The 18,885-nt window shown below is 42.3% G+C and overlaps 1 protein-coding gene across 1 annotated transcript in view; it reads left to right on the forward strand.

Annotated features, from left to right (window-relative positions):
• Positions 1-967: 967 nt before the first annotated feature.
• LOC149299809 (plexin-C1-like) overlaps positions 968-18,885 on the forward strand; it is a 48,044-nt gene continuing 30,126 nt past the window's right edge. Inside the window, exons 1-2 of the mRNA XM_089486109.1 lie at positions 968-1,645; positions 18,725-18,766. Coding sequence (XP_089342235.1) covers positions 968-1,645; positions 18,725-18,766 — 720 coding nt within the window. The remainder of the gene's footprint in view (positions 1,646-18,724; positions 18,767-18,885) is intronic.

Raw genomic sequence — 18,885 nt, forward strand, 5'->3', positions numbered from 1 at the left:
GGCTTAGGGCAGGGGCGTCCAACATGCGTGAGATCTGCAGCCAGGGCAACCGGGATCACCGGATCGCAATGGTCCTTCTGCTTATATGTGGGTTGCTCACACACACTGTGTGACCGGTGTCTTTTGTACCGCACAGGGGAAGCAGAACCCAGCAGAGTCACGTGAATTTACATCACATCACATGACTGTGCTCCATTCTTGCTTCATCTGTGCGGTGCAAGAATGCGAATGTGGCCCCTTTGGAAGTCTGCGATCGGCACAGAGAGAGCTGCACTACAGGTAAGGGGGTGGGTGTATGAATGAGTATGCGTGATTGACGGGAATTAATCTGTGAATTAATGAATGTGTGTGATAGCATAGATGTGACACTCCTATCATGCACAAGCAGCCTTTCTCTATCCTCCTCATTACCTTTTCCCTATATTTTCTTATCTTTATATTTCTATTTTCCTACTGTTTGTCCTATACTATCTGATCTTTTGATCTCCCTATCCAGGGCCTCTGAGAGAGCCACAAAGAAGACACCAGGGAAATTTTGGCAACTTCTGGCCAAACATATACACTGGCACACATATACTCACACACTTACACACTCATGCTAACACACGCTCCCTCTCACATGAATTACACATAAACATTCATGCTCACACATTTAGACATTTAAACATGGTAACACACAAAGTTGGCCACCCCAACTTTTAGCTTATTTGTCACTGTATTTTCCTAATGTACTGTTGTGTGCTTGTGATTTTATCATGACTGCATTAGTGTACGATAGAGAAAAAATGGTGTCATTAAAAATACTAACCACTAAGGAAATGCCAGCATCTTGGTTGTAAAAAGGGAACTCCAGATGCTGTAGAAAGAGAAGTATTTTTTTAAGTTTTTAGTTTCCTGTTTCATGCGATAACTGAACCCTACACTAGAAGAAATCGACCATTTCACTTGGAGAAATTATTGATACATGATGTCTCGTACCCTCACCGTAATTTCTCTCATAACCGTCTGGCATTTGTCCACAGACCCTGCTTGTAGTGAACAATCCTACACATTCAGGAACTTTGTTAACAATATTGCTGTTGCAGAACAATATGTTTTGGTTGCCACCGAGAACTGCTTGTACAAGTTTGACCACACGTTGCATCTGCTGTCAGAAACAAGCGCAGCGAATGCTACTGAATGCAGAAAAAGCACTAAAGGGACATCTATGAATACGACTTCTGTCTACTATAACATTCTTTTGCTCATCTATAATGGAACTGTACTGAGTTGTTGGAATCAAGACGGGATTTGCATTGAAAGAGAACTTAATAACTTAAAAAACATAACTACATCTACAGCCAAGGTTGTGCACTGCGACCCCAAACACCCAGGGGTTGGATTTCTATTGGCTACGAAGAAGTTCTACCTAGCTGTTGCTTTATATACAGGCCAGGCAGAGAATTGTTGGCCATCATCAAAAAATGATATTCGTCCAATATCGCTGAAGTCAAAGTCACAAAATGGAAATCTTATAACAGACGGACCTGGTGCTTCAGTATTGTTAAAAGAAAATGCAAAGGATCTTAATTTTGTAGATGGATTTTTATTACAAGATTATTTGGTTTTCATATATTATCCCTCTGATTCGGTGGATGCAAGAATGGTAATTATTCTTGAACACGAAGATTTGAGTTTCCACAGTAAATACAGTCTTATGTGTGGAAGCAAATCCCAAAACAGGGCAGTGATTTTGTCTGCAATCAAGTTTTCTGCTTTAGGGAATGATTTTTGGGCTGGAATATTCACATCTCCCTCCATATCATTAACCACGGAAAAAACTGCACTTTGTATCTACAGTTTAAATAATATTACACAATTCTCCAACAAGTGTTTCCTTGAAGACTTTAATCACGGTGACCCTGAATCTTGTGTGAGTACAATACTTGTAATACATCACACTCTTCATAAAATGGATATATGATCTGCTTTTTTGAATTGATTTAAGGAAAATGTATAATTAGTCAGAACTGTGCAATAGAATTAAGTACAATAGCATGCTTTCTGGTGTCCAGAGTATTATTATTATTGCAAAGTTGGAGGAAGAAAAAAAGTTGACAAAGGTAACACATTTCACAGAAAGCATCTGTCCAAAAATAAAGGATGAATGTATGTTAGTTGGGCTGCATCTGTGTTTTAACATACTATCAAAGACATTTATCTTCTAAGATGCTCTAAGCACGTCCCAGGGCTGTACCTCCAGCTGTCCCATCCATTTCCACCTTCCATACCACCAACCTCTGGGACATAAAGGACAGGCTGCACTTGGGTACAGAATGAGAATTATGAGAATGATCTTGATGGGGTACTCATTGTCCCCCTGCAGCTGATCATACTATGTATGATCAGGAAAGGAGGGCTATATGATCAGGAAGCTGGAAGATCAGGCTGAGGAGGATATAATAAATAAAGAATAATAATAAACATTAAAAATAAATTAAATAAATATTAAAGGGAGCTGCCATGTCACCATGACATCAGCTGGGGTGTCCTCTAACTATGCAAAAAGTTTCCTGTGCTGTACAAAAATGCCGTTTTAGATTTTGCCCATATATTGATTGCATCAATATAGGCAGAATTAACCTTGTGAAATGTCCTAGTTTTGTGTCTTTCAGAAGCATGTACACACAGGGAATTTCTCTAGTTTTAAAGGGTCCCCAAAAGGTCCAACCCAGGCTTATGGTAATTCATAAATATGCAAACTAAGACACACAATGTATTTGTAGTGTTCTTTGCTTAAGGTAATTGTAATGTGAACTGATTAATTTAATATGTTTATTAAATAATATTTGGCAATGAGGCACTTGCTGGCTCTGAGAATACCAAGGTGCCTAATGTTGTGTTTTTTTATCCAGGATACGAATATACTTCTCCCGATCAACCAGACAGCCACACTTAGTCATGGAAACTTATCTGCTGTATATGCAGTGGAAGTAAACAAAAGAATGGTTTTCTTTCTCGGAACAGAAAGTGGGCAGCTGCTTAAGGTACTATAATACGGAGTGCTTGATTTCTTTTTATACTCTGTAGTTACTATTGTACAAAACTAACTTAAGAATGATGCATTACACATAAATGAATTTAAACACACAAATTAAACAGTATAGAAGGGAAGTTCATTTAAAATGAGGGGGGAAAATTGTCAAACTAGAGGGTCAGAGGCTTAATTGTTATGTAAGGAGGTTTTACTTTACTGAATGGGTGGTAGATAAGTGTCAGCAAAAGTGGAAGAGGCTAGTACAGCGAGTGAATTTATACATGCATGGGCAAGGCATATAGACAGATCTATATAGATCAGACAGATCAAGGTTTCAGTCTTTACGTTTCTAAAAACAGGCAGTCTCGATGGGCCAAATGGTTCTTATCTCTCTGTCCCTGGGTTTGCATGTATCTGTATTGCAGGACCATGGATTTGCAGTGGATGTATGGCACCCCGGGCCGGCCTTAGGGGTGTGCGACCTGTGCGACCTCACAGGGCGCCATGGTAGCAGGGGCGCCTGCCCGGGACTTAACTTAAAACATCGTTGTTGTTTTTTTTAAACTTTATTTAACATTCATGTTAAATAAAGTTTTTTAAAAAAACCACGATGCTTTAACCCCTTAAGGACCAGGCTGTGTTTGACCTTTGACCTTTTGTACCATTGGGACCGAGGCTGTTTTAACACTTTTGCGGTGTTCTTGTTTAGATGTAATTTTCTCTTCACTCATTTAGTGAACCCACACAAATTACCGTATTGGCTCGGATATAGGCCGCACTTTTTTCCCCCACTTTAAGTCTTTAAAGTGGGGGTGCGACCTATATTCGGGGTCTAGCGCCCGACGCCCGGGACATGCAGTCCCGGGCGCCGGGGAGGCAGCGGGGTTAGGATACAGATCCCCCGCAGCGGTGCAGGGGACCTGCATCCTACTCCCCGATACGCTCAGACAGCCTCCCCTGCCAGCACTTCCCACGGGGAGGGGTGCCGGCACGGGAGGTTGTCTAAGCGCATCGTGCGGTTGTCTAACCGCACGATGCGTTTTACCTCTGGCCCCCCGCCTGACTTACCGGAGCAGACTCCCGGGTGTCTTGCGGGGCCGGCGGGGGACATCTACGCAATACGCGTATACAACTTCCGGTGCCGGCACATCCGGCACCGGAAGTTGTATACGCGTATTGCGTAGATGTCCCCCGCCGGCCTCGCAAGACACCCGGGAGTCAGCTCCGGTAAGTCGGGGGGCAGAGGAGGACAGTGGCAGCATATCTCGGGGAGGGAGGAGGACAGTGGCAGCATATCTCGGGGGGGGGGACAGTGGCAGCATATCTCGGGGGGGGGGACAGTGGTAGCATATCTCGGGGAGGGAGGACAGTGACAGCATATCTCGGGGGGGGGCAGAGTGGCAGCATGTTTTTTTGGTGCTTTTTTAAAGAAAAAAACTTTTTCTTTAAAAAAGCACCAAACTTTTAGGGTGCGGCCTATATACGGGGGCGGCCTATATCGGAGCCAATACGGTATATGTTGTTTTTTTCAGGACAAGAAGGGCTTTCTTCAGATACCATTGTTTTAATCATATTATCTAATTTCCCATAAAAAAAAATAATAAAATATGATGAAAAATGTAAATAAAACCCACATTTTCTGACTTTTACCCCAAAAATCTTTTACTCATCCAAAAAAGCTAATGAAAAAACCTACTTAATATATTCTACTATTTGTCCTGAGTTTAGAAATACCTAATGTTTTTATGTTTTTTTGCTTTTTTCTGCACGTTATGGAGCATTAAGTACAAGTAGCGTTTTGCTATTTCAAAACCATTTTTTCCAAATCTGGTAATTCTTCCGCCCATGTGCAATTTCGGGTATCTTTGAAGCCGGCCAATGCAATTTACCCCATCAAATCATATATTTTTGAAAACTAGACACTCCAAGGTATTTCAAATGCTAGAATTTTAACTCTTTCCATGCACTAATTCTACCACCAGTCTTTGTCAAACTTTGTGGTAGTAATTTATTTTGTGTTCTTTATCGCTAAAATTGCTCTTCAGGTATGGATTTACAGCTGCTGGTATACATCACTTTCAAACAACACCCCAATATGTGTTCAGCAACATCTCCTGAGTACAGTCATACCCCCCATGCATGGGTTTGTCGGGTTGTTTAGGAGGTAAAAACGCCACATTTAGGAAGTGCACATTTTTTAACTTGGAACTTTTACATCTGGTCATTCTGCCCCCATGTCCTAATAGGACCATCTTTGAAGCCGGCTAATTCAATTTACCCCATCAAACCATATATTTTTGAAAACTAGACACCCCAAGGTATTTCAAATGCTAGTATTTTAACCCTTTCCATGTATGAGATTCTACCACCAGCCTTTGCCACACTTTGTGTTAGTATTTTTTTGGTATTTTTTTTTACACAAATTGTACTTTGGGTATACATTTATAGCTCCAGGTATACGTCACTATCAAACAACACCCTAATATGTGTTCAACAACATCTCTCGAGTACAGTGATACCACCCATGCATGGGTTTGACTGCTGTTTGGGGTTAAAAGGCCACATTTAGGAAGTGCGCTTTTTTTTCCCCTATTTTGGTCAGTCTGTGCCTATGCCCTATCTTTGAGCCTGGCCACTACAATTTACCTCATAAAACCATATATTTTTGAAAACTAGACACCCCAAGGTACTTAAAATGGTAGTATTTAACCCTTTCCATGCATCAGATTCTACCACCAGCCTTTGCCACACTTTGTGGTAGTATTTTTTTTTTTATTTTTTTTCACACAAATTGTACTTTGGGTATAAATTTATAGCTCCAGGTATACGCAGGCCCGGACTGGGACAAAAAATATGCCCGAGCATTTTTATCAAAAAACATATATGTACATACATATACATAATACTTGGTCATTCAACATGGGAAGCCTGAAGCCACAATTTAGTGCGACTAATCCTTGAAATAAATATTATAGAGTAAATAACACAATACCTTATCTTTTCCACTATTTCAGGGTGGTTTCAGGGCCTTGAATGTTTTGTCCCCTGACGTCACTACAAATTCAGGAGAGCATTTTATCTCTGGATAAGTTAAAATGAAATAGTTCCCACTGTAAATTAAGGAAACAGATAACCAAACACACACACCAGGACAGGCTTTTCCCACACCGAAGCCCAGACACACACACCAGGACAGGCTCTGCCACACCGACACCCAAACACACACCAGAACAGGCTCTGCCACACCGACATTCAAACACACACACCAGGACAGGCTCTGCCACACCGACATCCAAACACACACACACACACACCAGGACAGTTAAAGAAAGAAGAAATGTTTCAGCACTCAACTCCCAGGAAGCTGGGAGCTAGCAGGAAAAAGGGCAAAACAAAAACAGAAAGCATAACAAAAATAGCAACGTTTCGGCCAAACAGGGCCGTTTGAGCTTGACAAAGACCCTGTTTGGCCGGAATGTTGCTTTTTTGTTTTGCTCTCTTTGACCCAAACACACGCACACACACTAGGACAGGCTCTGCCACACTGACACCCGAACACACACACATCAGGACAGGCTCTGCCACACTGACACCCAGACACACACACCAGGACAGGCTCTGGACAGGCACACCGACACCCAAACACACACACACCAGGACAGGCTCTGTCACACCGACACCCAAACACACACACACACAACAAGACAGGCTCTGTCACACCAACACCCATACACAAACACACACCAGGACAGGCTCTGCCACACCGACACCCACACACACACCAGGACAGGCTCTGCCACACCGACACACACACACATACACACACACACCAGGACAGGCTCTGCCGCACCGACACCCAAACACACACACAACAGGACAGGCTCTGCCACACTGACACCCAATCACAAACACCAGGACAGGCTTTGCCACACTGACACCCGCATCCGGAGGGTTTCCACAGACGGTTTCACTAAGCCTGCCTGTGGCATCTTTGCCCCCATAACAGCCTGCCTATGGCAACTTTGCCACCAAAACAGCCTGCCTGTGGCAACTTTGCCACCAAAACAGCCTGCCTGTGGCAACTTTGCCACCAAAACAGCCTGCCTGTGACAACTTTGCCACCAAAACAGCCTGCCTGTGGCAACTTTGCCACCAAAACAGCCTGCCTGTGGCAACTTTGCCACCAAAACAGCCTGCCTGTGGCAACTTTGCCACCAAAACAGCCTGCCTGTGGCAACTTTGCCACCAAAACAGCCTGCCTGTGGCAACTTTGCCACCAAAACAGCCTGCCTGTGGCAACTTTGCCACCAAAACAGCCTGCCTGTGGCAACTTTGCCACCATAACAGCCTGCCTGTGGCAACTTTGCCACTAAAACAGCCTGCCTGTGGCAACTTTGCCACCAAAACAGCCTGCCTGTGGCAACTTTGTCACCAAAACAGCCTGCCTGTGGCAACTTTGCCACCAAAACAGCCTGCCTGTGGCAACTTTGCCACCATAACAGCCTGCCTGTTGCATCTTTGCCCCCCCTTACACATCCATGCTATCATACACACATATTCATTCACTTGTTCACAAATATTTATTCACTAATTCACAGATAATCATTCACTCATTCAGATATTCATTCATACATTGATACTCATTAATTCCCTCATTCAGATACTCATTAATTCCCTCATTCAGATACTCATTAATTCCCACATTCAGATACTGATTTACATATACTCATTCACAAACATTCATTCACTCACTCCTTCACAGATATTTATTAATTCACTCTTTCATTCAATCTCACATACACCATACAGCCTCCCTCACCCCCTTACCTGAACCGATGATGCACGCGCCGCACGCAGACTTCTGCGGATCTGCACAGGGGAAGCAGAGGCACAGCAGGGTCATGTGACGTACGTCACGTACGTCACATGGCTCTGTTGGATTCCTGCGTCCCCCTGGCCGTGGAAGGGACGCTGCTCGCGCGCGTCTGCCGGTAAGTAGCGGGCCCGGTTGTAGTTGCTGCAGGCTTAAGGGGCAAGTGCCCATTTTGCCCTGCGTTAAGGACGACCGCATAGGCCCAGTCAGTCCGATCCTGACTGACCTATTAGCCCCTAAGTCAATTCGGCCCTGGCTGGCCCGGCCGCAGCGCGGTGTGCCCGATGGCCAGTCCGGGCCTGGGTATACTTCACTATCAAACAACACCCTAATATGTGTTCAGGAACATCTTCCGAGTTCAGTCATACCCCACATGTATGGGTTTGTCTGGTGTCTGGGGTTAAAATGCCACATTTTGGAATGCCTATTTTTGAGCCCGGCCACTCCAATTTACCCCATCAAACCATTCATTTTTTTAAATTAGACACCCCTTGGGTATTTGAAATGCTTTTATTTACATTTTTCCACGTAAGGATTTTTGGGAAGATACAGTGCTAATTTTAGCACTTGCTCATAATAATAAACTTTATTTTTTATTTTATTTATTTATTTTTGGACTTTTTTTTTAACATTTTGCTGGAACTGGATAGTTCCTCTAAAGCATAATAATTTTTAAATGCTACCATTTATTTTTTTTAGCTTTTTCTTTTTTTCCTTTTTTTTTTTTATTTATTTTTTTTTTTTTAAATATTTTACTAATCACATAGTGAATGGAAAGCTGGGCTCCATTGACTTGTATGGTTGAATGCAGTACCTGTATTCAACCTGCAAGTGGAGCCAGAGTTCTCTAGAGGATGGAGAAGACTGCGTGCAGCTGCGGCTGTGACCGTTCACCGGAGCGGTCACAGCCCGCCCTGGGGTAAGTATTTGGTGTCGCTGGATGCCTCCTGATCGAGGCATTCCAGCGACACCATTGAAGTTTAGGAGGTGATCATTGATCGCCTCCTAAACTCTTTTAAAACGGCGGATGTTGACGCCCCGGGGAGGGGCCAGAGATGGCCCATCATGCCGATCTCGGTGTTGCTGAATGCCTCGACATCGAGGCATTACAGCAACACCGTTTAAGCTTGTTTAAGTCTGATGACGTGTCAGGCATGTCATAGGTCATTAAGTGACCGTTTTGCATGACGTGCCTGACCCGGCAATGGACGTTAAGGGGTTAATTTAAGTCCCGGGCAGGGGCGCCGAGCGGTTGCTCGTGAAGTTCTAAGCAACCGCTCGGCGCCCCTTTGTTTTAGTTTGAAGGGGGGGTGTAGTTTGAAGGGGCAGAGGGGGGGGGGTGTAGTTTGAAGGGGCAGAGGGGAGGTGTAGTTTGAAGGGGCAGAGGGGGGGTGTAGTTTGAAGGGGCAGAGGGGGGGTGTAGTTTGAAGGGGCAGAGGGGGGGTGTAGTTTGAAGGGGCAGAAGGGGGGGTGTAGTTTGAAGGGGCAGAAGGGGGGGTAGTTTGAAGGGGCAGAGGGGGGGTGTAGTTTGAAGGGGCAGAGGGGGGGTGTAGTTTGAAGGGGCAGAGGGGGGGGGTAGTGAGGGGGGCCCCAGAGGAGTAGTCCGCATAGGGCGCCACAACGCCAAAGGCCAGCTCTGATGGCACCCTCACAGAGCCAACATAAGTGGTTGACAAACAGTGGCCCCTGGCTACCAATGGAAACATTGTAACCCGATGGTCGTGTTTCTAACAAAATATAACTTTTCGGACACAAGGATAATAGTTGCAATCACTGATGCTATTTTTCTATATACAAGCCTGTACAAGGCCACCAAATCAGGAATAAATATTGTAGAATGACTAAATAACTGATATTATACATCATTTATTCCTTCAAAATGGTCTTTGGTCTTTATTGGGGCAATGCTAAAAACAGATATCCAAAATAAAAATAGTTAGGTTACTGAAAACTAGCACATGAAATGTCATATCTCAAGGACCAATGTTGCACGGTTACATTATGACTTTCTAGTTGTTGGACCACAACCTCATTTTAATTTTTGTATCTTCAGGTTACCTTGGATTCAAATTGGAAGGCGAGCTGCCCAGAAGTCATATATGAATTCAGTAACGAAAACCCAGTGTTTCGTACAATTAGAGAAGATCCTGTAAATAATTCCTATGTATATGTTGCCACCGTAAATGAGGTCAGTGATTTTCACGTGTAATGACTGTTTATATATATATATACCGTATTTGCTCGATTATAAGACGACCCTGATTATAAGACGACCCCCCAAAATCTGAATATTAACTTAGGAAAAAAAGAAAAAGCCCGAATATAAGACGACCCCAAAGGAAAAAAGTTTTACCAGTAAATGTTAATTCATGTAAACTATTTTTTTTAATAAAAGCTATGATTGAGAAAAAGATTTTTTTTTTTTTATTTCTTGTATTTTCCAACCTGTCCCCCAGTTACGCACATCTGCCCCCAGGCTTGCCACTCCAATATGGCACAGTGGCCCATGATATGCCTTTTAACCCTCTATATGCCACTGTGCCCCATGGTATGCCTTTTGACCCCCTATGTGCCACTCTGCCTCCAGAAATGCCTTATACCCCTATATCCCATTCTGGCATTTAGGGGGTTAAAATGCATATTATGGGGCAGAGTGGCATATAGGGAGGTATAAGGCATTTCAGGAGGCAGAGTGGCATTAAGGGAGTTAAAAGGCATTGTATAGAGCACTCTGCCTCCAGAAATGCGTTATACCACTATATGCCACTCTGCCATTTAGGGGGTTAAAAGGCATATTATGGGGCAGAGTGGCATATAGGGAGGTATAAGGCATTTCAGGAGGCAGAGTGCTCTATTAAATGCCCCCTTAACGCCACTCCAGAAATGCCCTATGCCCCCATTTAACACACACACACACCCTATACCCCCATTTAACTAAGTAACTAACACACACACACACACACACACTCTCCCCCCCCCCCTTCCCCCGCTCTCCCCCCTCTCTTACCGGTGCTTCCAGCCGGGGCAGCGGGTTGACGTCGCCTTCTGCTGCAGCCAGAAGGAGGTGTGGCTAGCAGCGGGGGTTTGTATGCGTCCGTCGCGTATACTTTCCCCGGCTGTCAGAGATCAGAGTTCCCCGCACCGGTGCGGGGAACTCTGATCTCTGACAGTCGGGGAAGGTCTATGCGACGGACGCAGACAACCCCCGCTGCTAGCCACACCTCCTTCCGGCTGCAGCGGACGTTGTCTACGCGGATCGCGTAGACGTCAACCCGCTGCCCCGGCAACACAGCAGGAAGCACCGGTAAGTGTGTGTATGATGGGGGGGGGGAGTCGGGTGAGACAGGAGGATCCAGGTCCCCTGCAGCGGTGCGGGGGATCTGGATCTTAGTCTCCTAATCAGACCTCTATTTGAGGTCTGATTAGAAGACGACCCCGATTAGAAGACGAGGGGTATTTTTCAGAGCATTTGCTCTGAAAAAAACCTCGTCTTATAATCGAGCAAATACGGTATATCGTATTGGCTCGAATATAGGCCACACTTTTTTCCCGCACTTTAAGTCTTTAAAGTGGGGGTGCGGCCTATATTCGGGGTCTAGCGCAGTTCCGGGCGCCGGGCAGGCAGCAGGGTTAGGATGCAGATCCCCCGCAGCGGTGCAGGGGACCTGCATCCTACTCTCTGATACGCTCAGACAGCCTCCCCTGCTGTCACTTCCCACGGGGGGGGGGGGGTGCCGGCAAGGGAGATTGTCTAAGCGCATCGTGCAGACGTTCACCGGCAGCGGCCATGCGCATAAACAGCCTCCGCTGCTGGTACGTCTGCACGATGTGCTTTACCAATCTCCCTTGCCGGGAATTCCCACAGGGGGAGTCCCGGCAAGGGAGATTGTTAAAGCACATCGTGCAGACGTGCCGTCAGCAGAGGTTGTTTATGCGCATTGCCGCAGCCAGTGAACGTCCGCACGATGCGTTTTACCTCTGCCCCCAAGACTTACCAGAACAGACTCCCGGGTGTCTTGCGGTGCCGGCGGCGGACATCTACGCAATACGCGTATACAACTTCCGGTGCACATCCGCTAAGTGCCGGCACCGGAAGTTGTAAACGTGTATGTCCCCCGCCAGCCCCGCAAGACACCCGGGAGTCTGCTCTGGTAAGTCAGGGGGGGGCAGAGTGGCAGCGTATCTTGGGGGGGAGGAGGAGGACAGTGGCAGCATAGCTCGGGGGGGGGACAGTGGCAGCATATCTCGGGGGGGACGAGGAGGACAGTGGCAGCATATCTCGGGGGGGGGACAGTGGCAGCATATCTCGGGGGGGGACAGTGGCAGCATATCTCGGGGGGGGGACAGTGGCAGCATATCTCGGGGGGGACAGTGGCAGCATATCTCGTGGGGGGGGAGTGGCAGCATATCTCGGGGGGGGGACAGAGTGGCCGCATATCTCGGGGGGGGTGGAGAGTGGCAGCATGTCTATTAAAAAAACTTTTTCTTTTAAAAAGCACCAAACTTTTAGGGTGCAGCCTATATACGGGGGTGGCATATATCCAAGCCAATATGGTATATATATATATATATATATATATATATATAGATTTTAATGACATCCTTACCAAAAAACCCACAAATCTCAAATAACCACCATATCCTCAGTAGCAGTGTCACATCTGTATATACAAAATATCATAGTTCCAGTTCTACTTACTGTTATGTTACAAGCTTGTGACCCCTCTGCTCATAACCTCTGCTCATAACCTTAACCATAACAAAAGCAAATGGTCTGAAATGCAAACCCATGCAGATTACTTGGGTAAAGTATTAGTTTCTACTGGAGACTGTGCTGTAATCGAAGTCTCTGATATTGTGTATATAGAATAGACTGCAAGCTCATTTTGGCTCAAGGCCAAAATCTATGCTTTGTTTTTCTTGTCTAGCATTACTATGCCCCTACATACAGCACACTGCTTTACACCAATCCAGCCAGTGCTTGGCATTGTACATAGTGATCTATAGTGATCAAGTTGTGTGAAAATGCTTGTCCATGGAAACCCATTTCATGAAGCTCCTGGCGTAGAGTGCTTGTGTTCTTCTTACGCTCTATGCTCTTTAATACTTAAGAGCACTGCTCTGTGAGTGGTTGCGGTCTATCACTTTATGGCTGAGCTGTTGTGGCTCCTAGATGCTTCCACTTCACAATAATAGCAATTACAGTAGGCCGAGGATATCTAAGAGGGCAGACATTTCACAAACTGACGTGTGACAAAGGTGGAATCCTATAATGTTTAAATTCATGGAGCACTTACCTATGACTTATTCTACTGCCAATGATTGACTGTGGAGAAGGCATGAAACAACTAAACAATATAATTAGAAGGAGTTTCCACATACATTTAGTCATATAGTGAATAGAATAAAAAAAGCAACTTTCTATATGCCAATGAGAACAGCCATCTTAACACTCTTTTTCATAAGCTGAACAGAGAGGCAAAATGGCTCTGATCTTATCTCCTGTACCTGTCTAATTTCTATTTTTTTAATACTATATGTCTATGATTATGATATATGTCTATGATAGTATATTTTTATTATTTAAAGTGTTTGTACTTGACATCTAGGATGTTCCTTAGATTTCTTCTTCAACATCTCATTAATGGATTAATACAGTTTTTGGATACAGTAAAGTACATCCTGAATACTGAAGAGATCAATATTGAAATGTAATAAATGTTATGGCTAAAAACCTTATTGTATTATAATGTTTATGGACAATTTATAAATATGACATTTCATCAAGATTTCTTGTCTAGATTAAACGCGTAAAGGTTGCAAATTGTGAGAGGTTTGAATCCTGCAAAGAGTGTTTGTCAGCTCTGGATCCGTACTGTGGGTGGTGCCATTCACAAAAAAGGTTGGTTATGTTTTTGTTCATTCCACTCTTTTCTGTGCAGGGATGAATACAAAGTCAAAAATAATCACTGATCACCTAAGATAACCAAAAAAAGGATTGCTGACAATACAAGAGAAATTAAAAAAATACAGCACCTTAGTCAAATACCACATATTTTCTAATCAATTTTCTGCCCTTGAAATTTGGCCTACAGCACCAATGACTCTATGTGATTATTTGAAGGGGTTAACAGTGGAATTTTAAACTTTGGAAAAAGTGTAGGTCATGCCCCCATATGCACCCTCTGTGCCCGCTGCCATCATATCTCGGCACACTGTCCTTTAAAGGCATGCAGGCCCTTTTACTGCATGCGCTGGAGGCTCTGTTTTTCATAGCACACCCCTCTATTGTGTAAACAGGCCGGTTGCGTAGATCAGAGATCTCCCTTGTAACTAGCCCATTGAGCAGAGGCACAACATGTGGGGAGTGGATTGTCCAATGGGATGACCTGCCCCCCGATTATACAGCAGAGGGCTCTCCCCCCCTGTAACTGCCAAGGCAGCCTGGTCACCAATCATAAACACATACAAGCAGCCACACAAAAACATTACGCTTATTCAATTGAATACGTGCCTTAAATAATATATCAATGACAATGAACTGAGAAATATATATTGAGGCGAGCTGCCAAGTGTTCCAACTACGTTCTTTGGGGGGGGGAAATATGATACTGGTTTGTAGACCAGTGTGCGTTATGTCTGACCCCAGGTTCAGCGTAGGTAGCCAAACACATACTGAGCCTGACTTGCCCTCAATAGACGGGCCAAAATACTGATGAGAAGCAGAGCCTGAGCTGGGTCATACCCTAACTCCCTTTGTGTACAGATGACATAGGGTGCCATGTCTGCACTATGTCCTCAAATGTGAAAGATACCTTTGTAAACCAATATAATAATGTAAGTAAATTAACTGCATGTCGTTTCATACATTTATCAGGTGCACATTAAATACAGAATGTGATTCATCAGTGGCACAAGGTAATTGGGCTGGCATTGCAGAAGACGAAAATTGTATGGTGGTTAATGCTGTTCCTATTAGTAATACACAGGTATACAATTTGAATGTATTAGAATTCCAATAATTTATATACTGTTGTCAGGAATATTACACGTTGTCATGTGACATACTGAGAAGAGCGACCTCATCATATTTTTCCACTCCCAAATTGCTTGCATGTCCTGTATTGGGGAGACATTGAACTGCATCGTTTTCCTTGGCGTCTTGTATAGAAATGAGTAGCTGTATGGTGTGTGTTACAGAGAAAGAAACACAGGAGGAACTGATCCCTCTGCTAGAAAGGTGTTGACCTGGGTTAAAAGTGGTTGTGACCCTATGGTGTGCGTTCATAATGTCACCAGATGTATTTCATTGCACAAGGGCTTAATCTGTGTAATGGAAAAGCAAAGCTCGCTTTAATAAAATAATACTCACAGCCTGTATTGGTGCATTTTTGTGTCTTTTTTATTTTGGTATATATATTATATATATATATATAAACATTTTTAATTTCTTGTTATACACAGTAAATATTATTCACACACTTTTTTCTTTAATGTGCATGTTTATAATTTATATACTTTTGGCATTGTTTAGTGGTTGGAGGGCACTTTATTTAGCATAGCACCTTTCTTTTCTGCTTGTTTTTTTTTGTGTGCAGTTCAAATTTTTACATTTCTATACATTTAAATATGAAATCTGGTGGCCACTTATATTTAAACACCACATTGTGTACAATGTTTTACTTACACAATCCTCACAGTCTGACCACATCTCTGTGCACATCCCTTTTATCTTAAAGAAATCTCAATGCAGACCATCCTTCCTGCTTATCTTACTTTTGCAGGTCAAAATAACAGCCACAGGAAGCACGGGATTAAACCAAGTCAACTGGCGATGTGTTTTTCAAAATATGAACACAGGAGCCGTGCTTTGTAACAAAACATTGAGAGAAACCCCCATTAATTGCTCCTGTGTGATTTCTACAAACATGTTATTTGACAAAGGTAAGGCTGCTGTTGGACCTGTAAATTACATAAAATACTTTTGAACACATTTGGACCTCATAGGCAGGAGTGAGCCTAGGGTTAGCGGCATTTGGGTGCGGTCATTTGCCGAAGATGCTTCCGTTACCTGCACCTGCCTTAGTGCGCCCCCACTAAAAATGTTCAGTTAGCTATACTCTTCTTCCAATAAAACCCAAATGTGGAAATATTACCTATATGTATATATTTGGCAACTGCCCAGAACTTTTTACGTGTTGTATAAATAAATACGTTTCCCTAATTTAAAAATAATGCTTATTGGGTGTATCAATGATGTGTAAGTGAACCCTAATGCAGTGGTCACCAAAAATGGAAGTTTCCACTAAAGTTTAGTGTATAGGGGTTGCACTCTGTTGATCCTATTCTAAGATGTCTAATATGTATATCTTTCAGACCATTTCTCTGTTATTCTGGAAGGCAACAACAAATCTCTTTCCGAGAATTTCCAGTTTGAAAAATGCTCCACTTTACAAAATGGGTAAATATATATTTTCTATATGCTACAATTACATTGACGTTACATATAACTTCTTTCACATCTTTAATTTTCTGTATTTTAAGGATGGTTAAGCGGAATTGAGAGAATAAAACATGCAGAAATCAACTGTATCAAAAATTGTTAATTTTGTAACTATAATTGTAACTTGGTAATTGAAATTGTATATGTTAGGAGCATGGTATGGCTTATAAAAAAATAAAAAATAAAGTGCAGGTAAAGTCTTGGGTCTGAGATCAAAGAAATGCAACTATGAAATGCCATTTGCTGGATCTCATATATATATATATATATATATATATATATATATATATATATATATAATTTCTGTAGGTAATTAAAAAAATAGGTAATTACTGACAATCAATAACCAAAATGCTGGCATATTGTTCCTTAAACTATAAAGTAGTAATTTAGATAAATAGGTGCAACTACCAACCCCTCAATACATGCTTATGTAGGTGTGAAACTCAAAAATAATGAAAGAGAGGGAATAAGCAAAAATGGATCTAAATGCTTGGAAAGAGGCAGAACATACTAATGAACCAGTGGAGCTACAATTAAGCGCTTCTACTTTCCCAGTCCTTATAGTAGCAATACGGGATCTCTAGCCTTGTCTGTCTTATAGGAAGGTAGGATATAGGGGGAGAACAGAAATTACATAACTGTACGACAGAGATACAATTATCTGATTGAGGTTGGATGGGGATAAGTTCCATGGAAACAAGCATAAGGAGATAAGAAATTAAAATTATATACTGAACAAAGCCATATAAAACTTTGAAGGAAACAACAAAAAAAACATTGAAATGGAGGAGTGTGGGGGGAGAAAATATACCTGATTCAGTGCCCATCAGCATTGTGCTCTACCACAACTATGTATGGTATATGTATATTATGTGCTATGCATATATCAGAAATGACTAAAGGGCTTAGATGTAATTTGGGGAAGTCTGTGTTCACTAAGGGGGTGGTAGATAAGTGGAAAAACCTTTAAGTAGTGATAAAGATTAATACAGTGATGGAATTTAAACACGCATGGAATAGGCATTAGGTTATCCTGAATATAAGACAAAACCAAAGATCAAATCAAGGTTGAGGGTTTTACAGCAGTTAAAAATGGGCTGAATTGGATTGGCTGAATTATTCTGCCCTCAAATGTTATGTCTGTCTGTTAAATTTTGAAGCAGTGTTATGCATCACTTATGTGAGACCCCTTGAGTTAAATAGCATCTAATTAACCTCTAATGAACAGAAGTCAGCAGATATATATATATATATATATATATATATACTGGTATATATGTATCTATTATAATATATATGTGTGTATTAGTAGTGTGAACCAGTCCTTGCATTTAATATATATATATATATATATATATATATATATATATATATATATATATATATATATATATATAACTAATATTTATTTCAGGAAGCTGGAGGAGGAAGTCTGAATAAGAAAGTAATGCACATAGCTGCATATTTCTGTGCAAATGTTGCAATAAATGTCTTCTAGCATACTTATTGTCCTCTTGATGGTGAGATGACATGGTTGAAAGAAGGGCAGCCTAGAAATCTTCAACCTGGGGCAGCTCCTCATAAATGGTCCTGTAATATAGAGGTACAGTCAGTCTTGTACAAACAATTAGTACTCAATAAACAAGATTTTAAGCTAGTAGAGTGAGAGAGCAAAGGAGCTGATGAAGATGGAATTGCTATCTAGAAAATGATCCTTATTATTCCATTGGTGTGAAATTGCTTGTTCAAGGGGGGAAACCTTCTGACCCCATATTCTCACTTGCCAGTCCATCCCTAGAGGCTTCATAGCTGCATTAAACATCTACTGTTTCTGTTTATGTGCTGCATACCTGGTTAAAGGGACACTCCAGCCATCAAGTACACTTTAATGCGTATGATAGCTGCAAGATACCTTTAAATGTATATGATCTCCCTTTTGTAAATGCATTCTTTAGAATCCCCCATATACCTTTTTCAGTCATTGTCAAGGATAGTCAAATCACTTGAAAAGAGGACAGCTGCAGCTTCTATATAAGACTTTTTCATTTTTAAAATACTTTATAAATTCTTCCTTAGTGGGACTGTCAGGGAAATTAGACTGTCCTTTTAATGTACAGTAATCTACACAACTTCATTCCTCCTAGATGCTTGGAATGTGTAAAAAGCGGATGTCTGTGGTGCACCAAAGATTCTGAATGTAGGTCTCCATTGAATCCATGCAAAGATTATGTAAGCATGGTAAGATTTCTAAAAGCATTGTTTTTTAATTACATTGTTAACGTATTTTAAGTAAGCGTAAGTTAAATTGCTTCTTTTTTTCTTTTCCTAGACCACTTGCAAGAAACTAGGTGAAAAAATACCAGCGTATAAGGTCAGTTAATTCAAAGGTTTATGTAGTACTGTAGTTAATCTAGAAAATATCTAAATGTTTGTTATATTAACAAACTTACTACTGCAAGTCTACGGTCAACTGTATGTTTACAGTTGTTT

The sequence above is a fragment of the Sceloporus occidentalis genome, unplaced genomic scaffold (genome assembly GCF_023333645.1).
Source record: "Sceloporus occidentalis isolate IW3139 unplaced genomic scaffold, rSceOcc1.0.p SCAF_28, whole genome shotgun sequence".
In the NCBI taxonomy this organism is placed as follows: domain Eukaryota; kingdom Metazoa; phylum Chordata; class Lepidosauria; order Squamata; family Phrynosomatidae; genus Sceloporus; species Sceloporus occidentalis.